The sequence below is a fragment of the Bubalus bubalis genome, chromosome 14 (genome assembly GCF_019923935.1).
Source record: "Bubalus bubalis isolate 160015118507 breed Murrah chromosome 14, NDDB_SH_1, whole genome shotgun sequence".
NCBI lineage: Eukaryota > Metazoa > Chordata > Mammalia > Artiodactyla > Bovidae > Bubalus > Bubalus bubalis.
Window position 1 is genome coordinate 19,563,901 of NC_059170.1, and position 18,869 is coordinate 19,582,769.

Here is an 18,869-nt window from a genome sequence, read left to right on the forward strand (position 1 = left end):
TGGAGAAGACTTTTGGGGCTTGTGACACTTAATCTTAAACTGATGATTGAGAAGATGGTTTATGTGAGGAGTGCAGGAGAACTGCTCTAGGCAGAGAGAACAACTTGTACAAAGGCCTTAAGGTGAAAAGTGGGTTTGTGTGCCTAAGAAAGTAAAAAATGCCACTGAGCCTGAGTCCTTGTTATTGAAAGAGAGACTAGTTTGAATTGAGATTAGAGAGACTGGCAAGGACCACATCTGAGCTGTTAGTAACAGCCACAAGCCACTTTTATGATCTGTTGTCCATTTCAAAAACAAAAGTTCTTCCACCTAGAACGTCTTCACAAATTTAGTATGTTAATAGTTCTTTCCCTTTGGTGGAAACCCTCGAGATCTGTATTCTTTTTCTCTTTTATTCCTAACTCCCATAGGCAATTTAGAACATTGTATAGCCCCTGGCGATTGGTCACTTATTGTTAGGATATTTGTTCCCTATTACCAAGCTATCTGCGTGGTCACAATAGTTCGTATTTTATCTATTTATCTAGCTGACCTATATCGTGACAAGACAGGAAACTGCTGTACCTTCATTGGCTTCATTCTTTGTCATCTTGCCCTAAAACAGTAAGGAGCACGGTGAATGCAGCCTTTCAAATCCTCAACCACAGGCTAGCTATACTTTTTTCTGTCCACAAGGTGGTGCTGTCTACCAGAGTAAGAATAGTCAAAATTTGGGTTTAAGCTCAGGAAGCATCCCAAAACTTGTTTCAGAGGTCTTTTTATTAAGTGAGGTTTAAATTGCCCCTAACTTTAGTAGTTAACTCCAGCGGGAAAGGAAAAGCATGTGATCTTAAAGGAGCACAAAGGGCTTACAGGGAGTCTGCTCCTTAAAGTGAATACTGGTTATGTGAGGTTTGCATTGTAATTATTCTTTGAACTGAATTTGTTTCATACATTCTTCTAGGTACATGATATTTACTAAAAAATAAATTTCATCATGTCATTCTAATATTTTAAAAAATAAAATAAATTACCTCTAACTTTCAGATCAGATCAGATCAGTCGCTCAGTCGGGTCTGACTCTTTGCGACCCCGTGAATCGCAGCACGCCAGGCCTCCCTGTGCATCACCAACTCCCAGAGTTCACTCAGACTCACGTCCATCGAGTCAGTGATGCCATCCAGCCATCTTATCCTCTGTCGTCCCCTTCTCCTCTTGCCCCCAATCTCTCCCAGCATCAGTCTTTTCCAGTGAGTCAACTCTTCCCATGAGGTGGCCAAAGTACTGGAGTTTCAGCTTTAGCATCATTCCTTCCAAAGAAATCCCAGGGCTGATCTCCTTCAGAATGGACTGGTTGGATCTCCTTGCAGTCCAAGGGACTCTCAAGAGTCTTCTCCAACACCACAGTTCAAAAGCATCAATTCTTCAGCGCTCAGCCTTCTTCACAGTCCAACTCTCACATCCATATATGACCACAGGAAAAACCATAGCCTTGACTAGACGAACCTTTGTTGGCAAAGTAATGTCTCTGCTTTTGAATATGCTATCTAGGTTGGTCATAACTTTCCTTCCAAGGAGTAAGTGTCTTTTAATTTCATGGCTGCAGTCACCATCTGCAGTGATTTTGGAGCCCAGAAAAATAAAGTCTGACACTGTTTCCACTGTTTCCCCATCTATTTCCCATGAAGTGGTGGGTCCGGATGCCATGATCTTCGTTTTCTGAATGTTGAGCTTTAAGCCAACTTTTTCACTCTCCACTTTCACTTTCATCAAGAGGCTTTTTAGTTCCTCTTCACTAGAGTCTACTCAATTGGAACACTTCTAGTGACATTACCTGTCTACTGTCCTTACCTATGCGGCTCCCGGCAGTTACCAACCAGGCTATTGTGAGGTTCAAATAAGATACAGTTTCTTAAGCATTAAAATCCCTATACAAATGTTGCTGTTATCATATCTCAGAGGTAGATTAGTAGCCAGGGTATCTACTCTTCATTGCATGAGTTTCTCCTCTGCATATCTCTTTATATTGCAGTTATTGAAAGGAAAATGGTATTTTACTTACAAATATCACAGTGTCTCCATGCCATTGTATGTTCTTTCTGTGTTAGACCTACTCATATTTCTAATTTCTGATCATAAATTCTCAAAAAGTAATCCAGGATTTGAGACTTTCTGAGAATATTTTCTTCCTACACACATATAAGATGAGTTGATTGAAAATGAATATTCAGCCTTCCAAGCTTCTGCTGATGCCATACATCATTAATGATTGTCCATCTCCTGTATTGTGAGAATTAGTTATGTTCTTCTTGTGCTTCATGTAAGTGAACGTGCTCAGGTGAGGTTGAAAAGAGGCCTGTATAGTATTGAACTGACCCTTTTTGTGGTGGTAAACTTAGCATAATTCTTTAAAAACACATAAAACTAAAGCTCTTGTATATCTGTTTTCCAACAAAATTTACATCTTATTCTGATGATTTCCTTTTAAACCTGACTATCATTTTCAGGGGAAGGTGCTATCAACCTGGCTTTGGCTCAGAACCGGAGCCAAGATGTGAGAATGAATGGACCCATGGGAGCTGGAAATTCAGTTAGGATGGAAGCGGGATTTCCCATGGCAGGCGGTCCAGGTGAGATCTCCCACTCAGTTGTATGACATTTGGCTAGTTTCCTTTTTTTTGGCTTTATTTGCTAATGTATGATCATTTGAGTCCTGCAAGATTTCTGTTGATTGGTTCAGGAAAACAAGACATGAATGTAGACTCTTAGGAGACTAGAATCACAGAGCATGGAGCATATATAGTCTTTGTGATGTTTGGGGCTCATACTTAAAGGTAGATGAGCCCTGAGCCATGCAGGAAACATTTATTGAGTTCTCATTGTATGATGGGACCTATGCTAAGTGTTGCAAGTAGAGCTGAATAAAACATCTTCTATCCTCAGGGTGTTTATAGCATCACATAGCCTTCTATGTTATGAAAGAGAAAGAGTCGCCTTTCTCTGTGACTGAGAATCCGGGAGTTTGTGCAGGCTTAGGTGGAATCTGTAGAAGTATGTGGGAGAGTATGTGTTTTTATGTATTTAGAATTTGAGAGAGTTACAAATTATTTGCTACCTTTGTAACTCTCTGTGAGTCACAGAAAGTTAGAATTGAGTTGGTACTCTCATTTTAAGCTGAGGAAACTATGGAGTTCACAGAAAGGAAGCAGCTTGCCCATGGTCAGGTAGCAGTGGGCAAATCTGACTCCCCAGGCCAGTGCTATTTTCACTGCACTAGAGAAGGCGGTGGCAGCCCACTCCAGCACTCTTGCCTGGAGAATCCCATGGACGGAGGAGCCTGGAAGGCTGCAGTCCATGGGGTCGCTGAGGGTTGGACCCAACTGAGCAACTTCACTTTCACTTTTCACTTTCATGCTTTGGAGAAGGAAATGGCAACCCACTCCAGTACTCTTGCCTGGAGAATCCCAGGGACGGGGGAGCCTGGTGGGCTGCCGTCTATGGGGTCACACAGAGTCGGACACGACTAAAGTGACTTAGCAGCAGCAGCTTTCAGACTTTTTCTGCTGTAGGAACTTTTATTCAAATAAGCCAGAAAAGCACAGCTGCTGTGATTGAAGGAGAATTTAAGTACGTGAAATTATACCCGATCATTCACTTCCAGCCTACCACAGTAGCTCTTGAAGAAATGCAGCAAAATAGAGAAGCTCAGTTTATAAAGCCATTTTTTTCTGAACTATAGCAGAAGACTTGGCCATGGAGAATTGGAACTAGGTTTTTATGCTGGCACTGCCACTTAGTGTTTACCTCAAGCGAGTCACTGTACCTCTCCATGCATCAGTTTCTTCACTGAGATAATAGTCCCTATAATCTTTTGAGCTCTTGCTTGAAGATGGATGAGCCCTGAGCAGTGTAGCAGACCTTCACTGAGTTCCTGTTGTGTGTCAGGACCTGTGTTGTTGGGCTGTTTTGGAGTACTGTATAGCAAATGGAAAATACCCAACCTGGAACCTATAGTAGGGAGTTAAATTTAGTTCTCTGAAGACGTCTGAGCATTTGGTGTTAAGGCAGCTTGATGAAAGATTATAGGTAACACTGTTGCCTCTATTGAAGAGCCAGAAGAGTGAGCAGAGTATAGCCAAGTTGCATATAGTTAGTGCAAGAAAGATCAGACCTAGGATGAGACTCAGGAAATCTGGGTTCTAATCTCAACTTCTGGTCAGATGTCTTTATAATAGTTACTGGCCTTAGTTACCTGTAAACATATTTATGTCTAAGAAACAATATTACAGATCCCTTCCAACCTTAAAATGTTAACACTCCATTAAGCCAATATCAGCACACTAATTGCAGGCTCTCCTAGTATCTGGCAAACAGCAGGCATATTCACTAAGTATCTCTGAAAAGTGAGTGTAAATTTTAGTGATGTATGTAGTTCGTTATCAATATAGGAAACTTAAAATCTTTAGGTTGAAATTAGATTGGTGTTTAATGAAGGACACTGTGGCAAAATATAAAGCTTCAAGAATAATCAATTAGTAATGATCTGTAGTCACAGTAATATTTTAACACCTAGATATCTTTTTTTACTGCCAAGTATACTTAAAATAAGAATGTTTTTTCTCTGTTTTCCGTTGGGACAGTGGATGCAAACAAAATTTAATATTTAGTTAAACTAAACAAATTTTTCTAGGGAAAGAGACCTTAACTAACCTTTAAAACTATAATAAATAATTTTAGAATTGTGTATCTAGAATGTCTTAGACTAAATTATTCTTAACACTACTTTATTCTCTTTGCATTGGCAACAGAAACTTGACTGATAAGCAGGAGTCTTTTGAAATGAAAACAAAATCCATAGCCAGTTTTTTTTTCATAGCTTCATAGAATCCCAAGATTAGTGAGGTACCATAGTAGTCATTTAGTCATGTGTCATTATTGATGTTTTGAATCGACAATTCTTTCCTATGGGGAGCTGTCCTGTGCCTTGTAGGATGTTCAGCAGCATCCCTGGCCTCTGCCTATCAGGGGCCAGTAGCACCATCACACCTTCCTCCTAGTTGTTCCAACAAACTATCTCCAGACCTTTCCAGATATCCCTTAGGGGACAACATTGCCCCCAGTTGTGAAGCATGATTCTAGTCATGCTTCCCACATAGTGCTAGAATGTATTCTACAGTATCCCTCCTGAGCATGTTAGCCAGCATGTGCTTAAGCATTTCTGGGGATAGGAAGCTGATTGTAGACTAAGAAAACCTATTTCTTTTTATTTCCTAAGAACTTTCTTACTATCCGATTACCGTCTTTGGAAAGTGGGGTGGGGTTCCAAAGAAACAAATCCATTTTTAACAGGTAAACATTTGCCTAACTGCCCTATCTCAGCTACAGAACATCTGAAAATTAAATAGAACATTTAAGGCACAGATGAGCTTGTAAGACAATATGGAAAAATCCTCAGGGCAAGAACAAAGAAGAACATTTAAATAACAGTGAACACGTGAAGGGAGAAGGAAATGGCAACCCACTCCAGTGTTCTTGCCTGGAGAATCCCAGGGACAGAGGAGCCTGATGGGCTGCCGTCTATAGGGTCACACAGGGTCGGACACGACTGATGCGACTTAACAGCAGCAGCAGAACACCTGAGGAGATGCTGCAGGAGCCAAGGGATTTGAGTTTTAGTGGCCAAGAGGGATAAAATACGAGGCCTTGCCTTGGGTCTAAAGAAGGAAGTTAGAATTCAGAATCCTTCATGAAGCCAGTAGTTTCAGTAAAAGGTAAATAAGAAAAAGTTTCACTTTCTGGCACAGGAGGCCGAAGGCAAAACTTGTCTCTCTTGGTCTGGGCTCTAGTTGAGTGCGGGAAAGGGTGGTTATAGAATTGCCTTCTCTATCCTCATACATGTTGGACATGTGTCATTGAAATGACCCAGGAACAGCAAAGCTGTTAGTAAGTGGTTCTAAAGTGGTAATAACCACTGAAGCTCTCACCCCAAACCATTGCAGATTTCTCATACTTAAACTGCCAGTTATAAATGAGCTTATTCTCTGAATTTATAAAATTTAAGATTAGACCCTCTTTCCAGAATTCTAGGTAATACGAATATCAGCATGTTTAAAATAATGAAAATTCTAAGAAGAGAACAAGACACTATCAAAACACAAAGAGAATTTAGGGGAAAAATAGAATCTACAGAAATTTTAAAATTATTTAAGTGAATAACTTATTCAGCCAATTAGAGACAGCTGAATTGGAAGGTGAATTTGAAAAACTTACCCAGAATGCAACAGACAATAAATAAATAGATGGGAATATGAAAGAGGTCAAGAGAAGTGAAGGATAAAATGAAAAAGCTTAATATATATCCCTGAAAAGAGTTCCAGAGGAAGATAAGGAAATTGAGGAGTGACAATAGTAAGAGAATGGCTGAAATTTTTCCAGAATTGATGAAAGACATGAGTCCTCAGATTCAGAAGTCCAATACTTCTGAGCCCTACAAAGAAAAATAAATTCACATCTAGACACAAAATTGTAAAACTGCATAGCAGAAAAACAGAGAGAATGTTAAAAGCAATTCAAAATAAAGCACCAGTGATTTACAAAGGGAAGATTATCAGACCCACAGCTAATTTCTCAGTGGCAACATTGATGCCATGAAACATGAGGATAATATTTTCAAAGTGATGAGAAAATTAACAGCCTAGAATTTTAAACAAAAGCTATAGTATCAAGAGTAGTGTGAATTAAAGACCTTTTTAAAGAGACTAAGAGAATTTACCATTAACAGACCCTTGCTAATTGAACTGCTCAAGGATGTACTTCAGGAAGAAGAAAATTGAACCTAAGATGGAAGAAATAAGAGCTAAGAAGGAATGGTGAGCTAAATAATTGGTAAACATTGGGTAAATGTAAATAAACATTAACTTAGTAATAATGATGATCATACATGGCCTTTAGATATGTCTGTTGACATTTTTAAAATATCACTAAAATAATAGAAATAGAAGGTATAATTTCTAAACTAGTAGTGGAGGGGTTGAAAAGAAGGACATGATGAAAAAAAAGTCCAATAAAATTCAGGAGAAGTAGGAAAACAGCACAGAAAAAAAAGGATAAAAAAAACAGTGATATCATAAAATGATAAAATATACCAGTAATTAACAATAAATGCAAGTGGATTATATGCACTGATAGAAAGTGATTAATCAGATTGAGCAATTCAGATTTAGCTATGTACTCTTAGAGGGATCATATAAAACATAAGGTCTCAGTTCATAGTTAAAAGGATAGAAGAAAACAGAGAATCCAGGTGAATATTAACCAAGAAAAAGGAGTATGACAATATTTTTATCAGATAAAAAACATTACTAGAGATAAAAAGGATGACTGTGTAATATAAAAGGAAAAATCCAGGAAGATAACTAAACTTTTGTATTTTTAATAAACTGGCTTCAAATATGTGAAGTAAAAATGGCCTGGATTCATGTAGATAGCAAATCTTAAGGAAGAATCTTACACACCTCCAATAGTAATTGATGGATCGAACAAAAATTAGTAAGGATAAAGAAAGCTCAAATAATATAATTAAAATAGTTTGAGATAATGGACATATTTAGAAACTGTATTAATAACTCAAGAATTCTTAATCTTTTCACGAATGACATTTGTATAATTTGTATAAACTGATTATGTTATTCCAAAAGCAAGTTTCACTGAATACCAAATACAGGTATCACACAGATCATTTTTTCTGATCATAGTGCAGTTAAGTCAGTGGCCAAAAAGAAGAAAAAACTAAAATACCCCATATTTTTCGAAGTTTTAAAATGTATTCTAAATACCCAGTGATTTTTTTCTAAAAAGCATTCAAGATGGACATTAGAAAATATTTAGAAGGAAATAGTGAGAATAGTTCCCCAGTGGCTCAGCAGGTTTAGAATCTGCCTGCAATGCAGGAGATGGCAGGTTTGATCTCTGGGTCAGAAAGATCCCCTGGAGGAAGAAATGGCAACCTACTCCAGTATTCTTGCCTGGAAAATTTCATGGACAGAGGAGCCTGGCAGGCTACAGTCCATGGGGTCACAAAGGGTCAGACACAACTGAGCACATAACATGGCAATGAAAATAGTACATATCGAAACTTGTGAGATGTAGACTAGAAAATTTGACTCCTCAGATATTTAGAGCAGACCTTATACTAGAGCTGTCTAAAAATTAAAAGACTCAAGTGTCTGACATAAGAATGAGAAAAAGAACAGCAAAGTAATAATTTAGGAGGAAGGAAATAATAAAGGTAAGAGCAGAAAAAATGGCACCCCACTCCAGTACTCTTGCCTGGAGAATCCCATGGACGGAGGAGCCTGGTAGGCTACAGTCCATGGGGTCGCAAAGAGTCGGACACGACTTAGCGACTTCACTTTCACTTTTATGAATTAAAAAACCTAATGGAACGGAGCAGCAAAACCAAAAGATGTTTCTCTGAAAAGACAACTAAAATTATTGATCCTAGTAAGACAAATAAGAGAGAGAGGCATGAGCGGTATAAAGAATGAAAAAAAAGTGCACACTTTAAAGGGTGTGTTTTATTATGGTATGTGAATTATATCTCAGTTTTTAGAAAGAATGGGAAAAAATATTCTATGAATAACTTTATGCTAATAAATTTGAAAGCATTGGCAAATTAACAAGTTTCTTGAAAGTATAATTTAACTGAAACTGACTTAGTAAGACATATCAAATGAAAAATCTACAACTACTTAAGAAATAAAATAATCTGTCTCCCTGTGAATCAACTAGTATAACCACAGGCTCAGATGATTTTACAGGTGAATTTTACTAAATATTTAAAGAACAGATACACATATTCTTTCAGAGCATAGAAAAAGAGAAAAGATGCTTTCAAACTTACTTCGAAATTGTTTTCATCATGATGCTAAAATTAGGACGAGAGCAGAGGATAATTTTAAGTTGTTTTCACTTATAAAGGTAGATGCTATTAATAAATCCTAGAAAATCTAATAGTATCAGAAGTTAGCAAGATGTGAATCAAGAGTTCTCAAACTGCTAGTGAAAGTATAAATTGGTATAACCGCTTTTGAGTGCAGTTTACCAATATCTAGTAAAATTGAAGATGCTTAAAGGCAATGGCACCCCGCTCCAGCACTCTTGCCTGGAAAATCCCATGGACGGAGGAGCCTGGTGGGCTGCAGTCCATGGGGTCGCTAAGAGTTGGACACGACTGAGTGACTTCCCTTTCACTTTTCACTTTCATGCATTGGAGAAGGAAATGGCAACCCACTCCAGTGTTCTTGCCTGGAGAATCCCAGGGACGGGGGAGCCTGGTGGGCTGCCGTCCATGGGGTCGCACAGAGTCGGACACGACTGAAGCGACTTAGCAGCAGCAGCAGCAGCAGCGATTTTAAGTATGTAATCTAAAGAGACTCTTACATGTCTATGGAATACAGGACAAATACATGACATTGCAGAATTCTAAGGATGAAAAAGTTACTGTTCATCAGCAGGCAAATGGATGTATTGACTCCATAAAATGGGGCACTATTATAGTCAGGATGGGTGAATCTCAAAAAAATAGTATTAAGTCAAAAGGAAAATTGAACAATACATATCAAACGGTGTCACTTATACAAAGATTAAAAGCATTCAAAAAATGTATTTCAGTTTATATATGTAGAAAAGATAAAAACTTGAAACTGTTAACCCCAGATGTAAGATAAGAAGGAGGGAATGGAATGAGATTGGGAAGGAGTAGGAGGCTTCTTATATATATTTGTATATATATATATGAAGCAGGCAGGATAGAATGTTTACATTTAAATAAGGTAGATGGTGGTATAAAAATTTTCTATACCTTTTTACATCTTTGAAATATTTCATTAAAAACAAGCATTGTGTCAATTCCAGTACTCTATTCTAGAGATTTTTTTTTTTTCCTTAGGATTAATAAGGATGACCAGCCCTGCCACTGTTATGATACCCCAGGGTGGAAACGTGTCATCTTCCATGATGGCACCAGGCCCCAATTCAGAACTGCAGCCCAGGACTCCTCGCCCTGCTTCTCAGTCAGGTATTGACCTCCAACCTTTGAGAATTGAAGAGGCTGCACTTCCCGCACAGAGCATCATAGAATTCAGCTCTCTCTCTGATGCCAGATTTCTAACTGCCCAGCTTAAAGGCTGTTTTCTATATAAAATCTGCCCTAGTTTCTTCAGGCTGGAAGTCATTATTTCCTTTCCAAAATTTCTTCTCAGAGTTTCTCACTATTCTTATCAGTTATACCCCAACATTCCTAAAAATGTATTCCATGGCCTACTTAATCCTGCTCCTCCATAACCGAGAATTCTGTAGTGAAGTAAATTTGGTTAATGAGTCCTACTAGATCCTCCCTCCCAGAGATCCAAAAGTAACATGTTGGAAGCACTGAAAGTCCTAGAGTGAAGAAACCTGTCTAAAGCTGTTAGGTCCAGTGTCTCCCAAACCTGATTGACTTTATTTTTTTGTTTTGTTTCTTCTAATACTAATGAACATAGTTCCTCAGAATATGCTTTGGAGAATACTGCTCTGCATAGTTTGTCTGGCTCTTATATCCACTTTAGAATCATACGCTCTTTATAGACAAGATTCAGTCTTTCTCTCATCTCAATAGTTGTTTTGCATTATAGTAAATGCTCACAAACATTAAATGATACCAGAAGATTTTACTCTGTTTTTGCAGAATTGCCAAGACTCTAGGATTGCTCTAGAATCTAGGTTGCAGTAAGTTAATTATTGCTTTGTTGACTATCTTTAAACAGATGCAATGGATCCACTCCTCTCTGGGCTCCATATACAGCAACAAAGTCATCCCTCAGGATCTTTAGCGCCCCCGCACCACCCAATGCAGCCCGTCCCTGTGAACAGACAAATAAACCCAGCCAGTTTTCCCCAGCTGCAACAGCAGCAGCAGCAGCAACAGCAGCAGCAGCAACAGCAGCAACAGCTGCAGGCAAGACCCCCACAGCAACATCAGCAGCAACAGCCACAGGGCATTCGACCCCAGTTTACTGCCCCAACTCAGGTGCCTGTTCCTCCAGGCTGGAACCAGCTGCCTTCCGGAGCCCTTCAGCCTCCTCCAGCCCAGAGTTCTCTGGGCACAATGACTGCAAATCAAGGGTGGAAGAAGGCTCCCTTGCCTGGCCCAATGCAACAGCAACTCCAGGCAAGACCATCCTTAGCCACGGTACAGACACCTTCCCACCCTCCCCCTCCATATCCCTTTGGCAGCCAGCAAGCTTCACAAGCCCACACAAACTTTCCTCAGATGAGCAACCCAGGCCAGTTCACAGCTCCTCAGATGAAGAGTTTGCAGGGAGGGCCCTCTAGGGTCCCGACCCCCCTGCAGCAGCCCCACCTCACCAACAAGTCTCCTGCCTCCTCACCCTCCTCCTTCCAGCAGGGATCCCCTGCTTCCTCCCCAACGGTTAACCAAACTCAGCAGCAGATGGGACCAAGGCCACCTCAAAATAACCCACTTCCCCAGGGATTTCAGCAGCCCGTCAGCTCTCCGGGTCGGAATCCTATGGTTCAACAGGGAAACGTGCCACCTAACTTCATGGTGATGCAGCAGCAACCACCAAATCAGGGGCCACAGAGTTTACATCCAGGCCTAGGAGGTGAGGAACACTGGAGCTATTTGTGTTGGTAAATTGACTGGAGCTAGATCTTAGTAGCACTTCAATTTTTAGAGTTAAAGGAGGGAGTGAAACGAGGATGTAACTGTTTGGTTTTGTGAATATAGTGATGACACTTGACATGACTTAGTTAACTTGATACATTATGCAGCATCTTACTGCTTATGTTTAAGCTAGTCCTCTGGATAAAAACGCAGGTAAAATTCAATGTAGATATATGTTCATTTTGTTTTTCAAAATATTTTTGCCTGATCTTGTACTAGTAAATTAAGGCGTCCGGAAGAATCATGGTTTTATTAACAACTTAAGCTGCTCCACTGTTGAAAAAATTAAGGTTATGCAGTAGAGCAAAAATGAAAAGATAAGTGTAGGGTTTTGTTGGGGAAATGGCCCTTGTGGTTTTCAATTTTGATAATCCTAGTTGGCAAAAATATTATTAGCATGGTATTTGTTAAATTTGCGTAAAGTATTAAAGGGGAGTAAGTTCATAAATCATTGACTTTTACAGTTTTATAATGCCAATGCCTGCTCCTTAGAGAGGGAATTCCACCAGTTATACCTAAAGGAGATTTATTTATTTATTTTGTAAGGTGCCTCTTGTATGAAGAAAAAGCAATGGAGCTTAATGTGTGAGAGGTAAAACGATTACAGTAAAACTTATCCATCTCCATGTTTATTATTTATTCTTATTAATCATTGATCTAGTGCACATGAATGTGCTTGGAGCTTTTCAGTAAGGTATAGAGAGTGTAATACTGTCACCTGATAAACATACCCCCCACCAAAAGACACCCATTGCCTATCCAGAAAAAAAACCCTTACATCTTTAGTGCAACATAGCAAAGGCATGTTCCCATGATTTCTGGTAAAATTAAATCGCTCATCAGTCTTTTCACTCTCTTATAATTACTTTTACTGACATGCAGGCTATAATATTTGAATCCTAAGAAGTTTTGAGAAAATGCAAGAATGTTTTGGCTCCAAACTTCACTGTTCTGGGCATCTAGCCTTGGATCAGTGGGGGCTGGGTAGTCCCTCCTGCAAATGTAATTACTGATATAATTACAATGGAAGCATGCAAATGGGGACTTGTCACTGCTAAAGAAAGGACAAATGCATATTTGTCTGCAGAGCGTTTTTCAGGACATTGAAAATTTGGCCCTTAAATAAATGGACTAATCCAAGTGAGCTTAGGTCTTGATGCTTTCATAGAGCAAATTATGTGCTCACCTAGGTGATCTGGCCACATCCAGGCCTGTGTTATAAACAGTGAATGGGTTCTGAGATTCTTCTTATTACAGATTTGTTTTCTGAAATTAAACCTTCCTATAAAAGAAAATATTACTTTAGTAAGATTCCACTGGAGCACAGTTTTTGGTACCATAGCTGTCAGAATTTCAGCAAACCCTTTTGAGAGGAAGGTGTAATGATAAATTTAATATAACCTCACTTTGATGCTCCTATAAATTGTTGCTGATCTCTTGTCTCTTCCAAAGAGACCAGCACAATACAGGGGAGAAATTTTTCCACAAAGAAAATTGTCATCTATTCCCTCAATGGAAAAAAAAAAATCACCTATCTATGCTTAATATCAGGACCCAGGTCTTTGTTTTATAGTATTTCTGATCAGTTTGTTTGAATATGAGAGAATTTAGTGTATTCCTTTGGTACCTATGTTAAAGTATGTAAAGGTTTGGGGGTCCATTGTATTACAGAAAAGTGAGCCCTAAACCTTGCTGTGACGTGGCCTCAGATCACATTTAGGGAGCAGATTGCCATCCTTTCCTTGGCATGTTCAAAGTGTAAATTTTTTAGTATTTCTTTTTCATTTTGACAATGCTCATATAAGAGATTGTGTTGATTTTTTTAACCATCTTTCCCAACCTTGTTAAAGATCCTACCAGTGTGACAGAGAGAGCTAAGCCAGTGGAGACTTCATGCAGCTCATCCTTCCTTATTCATTCCACATCTAAGCAAGAGTATAAATTTGCTAGGTAACTGCCTTACTCGTTGTTTTCTATTAAGGAATGCCTAAACGCCTCCCACCTGGCTTCTCAGCAGGACAGGCCAATCCGAACTTTATGCAAGGTCAGGTGCCTTCGACCACAGCAACTACCCCTGGGAATTCAGGAGCCCCTCAGCTGCAAGCGAATCAAAATGTCCAGCATGCAGGTTTGTTTTCTATGACTTATTCAGCCAGCATTTATTGAACATTGTGTGGTAGGTAGACAACAAGGATATACAGAGAAATGTAAGCCTTGATCCTTCCCCTTCGTTTCAGACCTGTAAATATTCTTTCAGGGCAATAACTATTGTATTAAAAGTAGGTAAAATCTCTTGAAAAATCTAGAAACACCTAAAGAAAGGAGATAAACCTAGAGCTAGAGCTGAAGTCAGCATTTTTTTTCCTGAAAAGAACCAGGTAGTAAATATTTTAGGCTTCACAGGTTATATGTTCTCTGTTGCAGCTACGTAACTTTGCTGTTGTAGCACCGAAGTAGCCATAGACAGTACATAAAAGAATGGGCATGGCAGTGTTCCACAATGCCTGTATGCTAATGCAAAACTATATTCCTGAGCTCTGAGTGAATTTGTGTCTGTTTACAAGCTGGCAGTGGGCCTTATTTGATCCATGGATCATAGGTTGCTGACACCTCAGTTAGTAAAAGGACAAAAGATATTTCTGGCAAAGGAGATGGTAGGTACAAAGGCATGGAGGTACATGGCACTTTGAACAACTGCAGCATTTAAAATCTCTATAATTCCTGTTAACATTGTATATGTTGAGTGTCTGAATTCTGGTTTACAAGGTGGTGTTTGAAGACCAGGTTTTATCAATACAGGTGTAATGCCAATAGTGTATTGTATATAAGAAATTTATATATAAATATATAAATTTAGTAGGGCATATTGTGTACAGCAGAATGGCTAGAAAATATTTGTAAGCAATATTGTATTAGCCGAGACTGCATGTATCTGGTTGCTGTTAGGTAGCACATGATTAATCCTCTTACCCTTTCTCATAGGGAGTTTGAATTGAGGTAGCACAAATACTTTCTGAGCTCCCATGCCCATTTGGAGTTAGTTTAGTTGTGTGGTTCCACTGTTAATTGTAAATCGCTAACGAAGGAGAAAAGTTCGAAACTTAAAAAGTTCAAACTACCTCTTGAAGGGCTGGAAAAATGTAGGGCAAACCATGACTTTCCCCATCTGCTAGTGCAAAACTGTAATTCCTGAGCTACGTAAATTCACATTCTATAGGAAGTTTTAAAACAGTAATAAAATCATTCATAATTCCTCCACATAAGCACAGCTGTTTTATATTTTTATATGGTGCCTTCCACATGCACTTACTGTTTTGATTTCTCCGTTTATCCCATCTAAGAGAGCTCTACCCTTGTCTGTCATTTCCTGTTCTCTTACTCTAGTTTATTTCTCTTATTAATCTTTTACTTCTTCCTCTGAAAATACTTAGTCTGTTTGTTATTTTACTCTTGCCAACTAGACTCCATGGGGTAAGGGATTTGGTCTGTCTTGCTTATTGATGTTACCTCAGTACCAGAAGTGCTTTGCACATATTAGGTACTCAATAGATGATTGTCAATTGAATGAATATATACTGGAGTATTTAGTGTATATAGTATATACAGTGGTCATGGAATTCAGTGTAAGGCTGGTCTGGAAGATCTTAGGATTCAGGAAAAATCTAGATTGTATGAACAAAGGACAGTTTGTCCCTTGCCTCCTGGCTGGAACATGGACTGGCTTGATAACTTCATTGTGGCTATCACTTTTTAGTCCTCATTTAAAAATGAAAAGGGTGGGGAGGAGATAAAATAAGCTAGAAGGTTATTCTGCAGAAAGGAAGAGAGAATATAAGCAGCTATAGGAAAATCCCAAAGACCTAACAGTAAGTATACACTGTGGCAAGCCAGGAAGTGTTCTTTGAATTGGAAATAATTAAGAAGACTAAAACATGCCCCATGCGGTCTACTAGGGACTGCCGCAGGAGAGGGCCACTGAAGCTTTATCATCCTTTGTTGACTGTCCTCTGCCTGCAGCTTCTTAATTGTCTGTCAGTTAACTTCCACCAGAGGCTTAGCTTCCATATCAAGATTACATAATTTTTACCACATTGGGGTGGAGGAGACCTATCTTTAGGAAGTATTAGCTGTTCTTTTCTTTAAAGTACAGCATCCAGATAACACATCCGTAACCTTGGAGAGTCTTAATTATAGTTTCCCAAGGAGCATTGTTAAACGTCTTCTCAACTTTGCTGAGGTTTTCTTAAGAGGCTGCAGCACATTTTTTGTTTCCTGATTCATCTAAAGTAGAGCTTATTTCATTATCCCATAGCACTTTTCATTAATTTTCTTCATTTTAAGGTAGTTACAAGTTATTTTTAAATAATGAGATGCTGCCTTTCCCTTTGTTTAGTCTAAGAGAAGGAAAACTATATTGATCTTCAAAATGTTATCAAGTTACCAAATAGGAATAAAGAAATGGTTTCTCTTTCTCTATTGTATGGTCACTGAGAAGGTATGCCACAGTCACAGCCTCATACTGTAGAAAACTCACAGAAATGTGTTAAGCATAGCACATCTGTTTATGCTGATCACTGGATATGGGTGAGGGGTGTTTTTCTAATTAAGGTAATTTGAGAATCTTAATACCAACAAGATAATAGTATATCTTTCTGAAACTGTGCCTTATTTTTTTTTTTTTAAGGTGGTCAAGGAGCTGGTCCTCCTCAAAACCAGATGCAGGTGTCCCACGGGCCACCAAATATGATGCAGCCCAGCCTCATGGGAATTCATGGCAACATGAACAACCAACAGGCTGGTAGCTCTGGGGTTCCTCAGGTGAACCTGGGCAACATGCAAGGCCAGCCCCAGCAGGGCCCACCATCTCAACTGATGAGCATGCACCAGCAGATCGTGCCCTCCCAGGGCCAGATGGTCCAGCAACAAGGAACCTTGACCCCTCAGAACCCCATGATCCTTTCAAGGGCCCAGCTTATGCCACAGGGTCAGATGATGGTGAATCCTCAGAGCCAAAATCTTGGGCCCTCGCCCCAAAGGATGACCCCACCCAAGCAGATGCTTCCCCAGCAGGGCCCTCAAATGATGGCGCCACATAACCAGATGATGGGGCCTCAGGGGCAAGTTTTGCTCCAACAGAATCCAATGATAGAGCAGATCATGACCAATCAGATGCAGGGGAATAAGCAACAGTTTAACACTCAGAACCAATCTAATGTCATGCCGGGACCAGCACAGATAATGAGGGGACCAACGCCAAACTTGCAAGGAAACATGGTGCAGTTTACAGGACCGATGTCAGGACAGATGCTGCCACAGCAAGGGCCCGTGAACAACAGTCCGTCTCAGGTTATGGGGATGCAGGGGCAGGTCTTGCGGCCACCAGGGCCCAGCCCCCACATGGCCCAGCAGCATGGTGATCCTGCTACGACAGCAAATAATGATGTCAGCTTGTCTCAGATGATGCCAGGTGTTAGCATGCAGCAAAGCAACATGGTCCCCCCCCACGTGCAGGCCATGCAGGGGAACAGTGCCTCGGGAAACCATTTCTCAGGCCATGGGATGCCCTTCAATGCACCTTTCAACGGAGCACCCAATGGAAATCAGATGTCCTGTGGTCAGAATCCAGGCTTCCCAGTCAATAAGGATGTCACGCTGACAAGCCCGTTGTTGGTCAACTTGTTGCAGAGTGATATCTCTGCAGGCCATTTCGGGGTAAACAATAAGCAGAACAATACCAACGCAAATAAACCGAAGAAGAAGAAGCCCCCTCGGAAGAAGAAAAACAGTCAGCAGGATCTAAAGTAGGTTGTGATAGTCTTGTCTGAAATCTTACTCATTTATTTCTATGTGAATAACTTTTTTTGATGAAAATTTTTGAGCATGCGTAAGAACAGTATAATGAAATTCCCCATGCTTCAGATTTTCAGCTCATAATCTGTCTTGCATTCATTCATGTTCTTCCCATTACCTCTTGATTATTTTAAAGCAAGTTCACTTTAAATATTTCAGTGTGTACCTCTAAAAGATAAAGACAGGTTTTTGGTTTTTGTTTTCTGTTTTTTATAACCACACAATATGATTAGCACACCTGGAAAAAACTAATGCTTCCTTCATATTCTCACATATTCAGACAGTGTCCAGATTTCCCTGATTATCTCAAAATAATTTTTTTTTTTTTTTTTTACCATTTGTTCAAATAAGGAGCCAAACAAGTTTCATATATTGCAGTCAGCTGATATATGTCTCTTAAGTCTATAGTCTCAGAGGGGATTGTGCCATTCAGAGCCTGAGAAGTAGCCAGTGCTCCACACTACAACTCTACAAAGCATGTCAGGCTTACAATGACTGCTGGGGAACCAGAGAGGCTGTATGTATTTTAGGAATGAAAACTGCTTATGGAGACTCCCTTCTGTCTCTCAAATAGAAATATTTTTTTGTGCAAGTGCCTTTCTTTTAAAGGCTCTTTATCCTTAGCAGCTTAAAACCTCTTACTAAGATGATTAGACCTTTTTAATCAGTTACCCTTTTGGTAAAGGTGAGTCTTTTGCAAGATCACAGTGGGAAGAAGGGCAATTAATTTATATTTCGTTTCCTAAAGCTAAGTGTTAAGTCATATTTTTGGCTTTGATAAAATGATTCCTAAAGGAATATTGATTAAACTGGATTTTCTGCCTTTAATCACAAAACTGAAATCCAGAGACATTACCAGAAAATAATGACTAAGAAGTATAAAAGTGGGTTAATTCAAGTAAATTACTAGGATTATAGAAGAGAATAGGGGAGCTTTAGTTAATCAAACATAAATGTTGAAAATAAAACCATCTATTGGATTGGCCAAAAAGTTTGTTCGCGTTTGTCCGTAACACCTGGAAAAAACTGGATGAACTTTTTGGCCAACCCACTACCTTTCTCTCAGTCTTCTTACAATATGCCTTTGGTTGTACTATAAAACTATATCATATTCACTTTCTTTTTGAATCTTATAAATCAAAAAATAATTGTATATTAGCAACCTGTATTTTTCCTGAATTCAAAATTAGTAAACTCTTTGGTTATCTGATTTTTCCAATAGCTCTTTCTAAGTTAAGTTCTTTACTACTATCAATCTGTATGGGAATAGTATTTCTGTGGCAATATTTATTCCTCTCAGTAATCTAGGAGTAAC

At 39.2% G+C, this 18,869-nt stretch overlaps 1 protein-coding gene across 16 annotated transcripts in view; it reads left to right on the forward strand.

Moving 5' to 3' along the window:
- Window positions 1-18,869, forward strand: part of NCOA6 (nuclear receptor coactivator 6) — a 96,450-nt gene that overhangs the window by 51,670 nt on the left and 25,911 nt on the right. For 8 of the 16 annotated variants that reach the window (XM_044927720.2, XM_025263600.3, XM_044927712.2 and 5 more), the window contains 5 exons: window positions 2,487-2,609; window positions 9,929-10,057; window positions 10,785-11,642; window positions 13,686-13,832; window positions 16,389-17,505. In XM_044927720.2, the coding sequence (XP_044783655.2) occupies window positions 2,487-2,609; window positions 9,929-10,057; window positions 10,785-11,642; window positions 13,686-13,832; window positions 16,389-17,505 (2,374 nt within the window). Of the gene's footprint in view, window positions 1-2,486; window positions 2,610-6,760; window positions 6,849-9,928; window positions 10,058-10,784; window positions 11,643-13,685; window positions 13,833-16,388; window positions 17,506-18,869 lie in introns of those variants that run through there. The other 8 variants (XM_025263608.3, XM_025263609.3, XM_025263610.3 and 5 more) reach the window with 8 other exon arrangements.